The sequence below is a fragment of the Vollenhovia emeryi genome, unplaced genomic scaffold (genome assembly GCF_000949405.1).
Source record: "Vollenhovia emeryi isolate VEMERY1.0 unplaced genomic scaffold, V.emery_V1.0 DF947101.1, whole genome shotgun sequence".
In the NCBI taxonomy this organism is placed as follows: domain Eukaryota; kingdom Metazoa; phylum Arthropoda; class Insecta; order Hymenoptera; family Formicidae; genus Vollenhovia; species Vollenhovia emeryi.
The window spans coordinates 1-1,747 of record NW_011959265.1 but is presented as its reverse complement, the minus strand read 5'-3'; the positions used below and the strand labels follow the sequence as shown (position 1 = coordinate 1,747).

Below are 1,747 nucleotides of genomic sequence, written 5' to 3'. Positions count from 1 at the left end.
ACAATTATTAAATAACTATTCTTGTTTAACGAAACTCGAGCGTATTCTAGCGTGGATTTTTAGATTTATATGGAATTGTAAAACCAAAAGGGAAACCCGGAATGTGGGAAATCTATCATTGCAGGAAATTCACAAGGTGAATTTATTAATAATTATCGAGATCCAAAGACTCCATTTCGTGGCCGAGGTGTCAGACCTCAAGGCAAAAAAGCAAATCAGATTGACAAGCAAATTGGCGCTACTTAGTCCGTTTATCGATGAAACAGGACTCCTCAGGGTGGGCGGTCGAATTCGTAATTCGTTAACCGCATTCGACACAAAACATCCGATTATACTACCAGCCGAGAGCACTTTTACAAAATTATTATTCAAGCGAGAGCATCGTAGGCTATTACATGCAGGACCGCAAACGTTGTTATATGCAATTCGCGAAAAATATTGGCCTCTCCGAGGAAAGAATCTAGCGAGGAAAATTGTACATGAGTGTATGACTTGCTTCAGAAATAATCCGAAACCACTATCACAAGTAATGGGACAATTACCAGCAGATCGGGTAATTCCTAGACGTCCATTTTATGTAACAGGAATAGATTTCGCCGGACCCATTGTAACGTTAGTCAACCGAGGTCGTGGTCGAAAGACAAACAAGTCATACATCTCATTATTTATTTGTTTCTCAACGAAGGCGATACACCTTGAGGCAGTGAGCGATCTTAGCTCGAATGCGTTTATAGCGGCACTTAGAAGATTTGCGGGACGACGAGGTTGTCCACAGCGTATATATTGTGATAACGCGACTAATTTTGTAGGAGCGCGAAATGAGTTAAACGAGGTTCGACAATTCATTACCAAAGAGAATGATACAATAAGCAACGAATTCTGCATTCCAAGCGGTATTGAGTGGAAGTTCATTCCACCCGCGTCACCTCATATGGGAGGTCTGTGGGAGGCAGGAGTGAAATCTTGTAAATTTCACCTAAAACGCATCATGGGTTCTGCACTTTTAACTTTCGAAGAATTAGCTACCGTATTAATACAAATTGAGGCTTGTTTAAATTCAAGGCCTATATGTCAGCTACCGTCCACTCCCACAGACTTACAACCACTGACTCCGGGTCATTTTCTTGTCGGTGAATCATTAACAGCCATTCCGGAAGTAGATCTAAACGACGTACCGATAAACAGATTAGATCGTTGGCAATTATCTCAAAAATTATCGCAAGATTTTTGGCGCCGTTGGAGTGCGGAATATTTAACTTCGCTGCAGGGCAAAACTAAATGGAAAACAGAAAAACCGAATATCGCGATTAATGACATTGTTCTGATACAAGAGCCCAATTTGCCACCGTTGAAATGGAAAATAGGAAGGGTAATCGAAACCCATAAAGGTATCGACGACAAGGTTCGAGTTGTAACTCTGAAAACCGCAACCGGATATCTCAAGCGAGCAATAAATAGGCTGTGCAAACTACCGACAAGCGATTCACTACCATAAAAAATTAATCTTCATTAATCGGTGGGCGGTATGTATATGTATAAATGCGAACGATCTGTAGATGTAAGCATCATAGGAAAGCGTGCGAACGATGTATATGGAAGCATACGGAAGGTTACCGAGTATCAACAGAAAACCGGGTGACGAGAGTAACCGCTCATCGAATTCGAGGGAAGGCGTTAGTCGAGCTAGAACACTCGAAGACGAAACTGGTGTACATACAACAGTCAAGAAATACAGTCCACTTTATTT

General features: G+C 41.4%; 1 protein-coding gene across 1 annotated transcript; it reads left to right on the top strand.

The window, feature by feature from the left end:
* Nucleotides 1–124: 124 nt before the first annotated feature.
* Nucleotides 125–1,495, top strand: LOC105558722 (the record flags this gene model as incomplete). The annotated part of the gene is made up of 1 exon (XM_012006569.1): nucleotides 125–1,495. A coding segment is annotated over one exon (1,371 nt), but the record flags the coding sequence as incomplete, so codon positions are not given.
* Nucleotides 1,496–1,747: the final 252 nt, after the last annotated feature.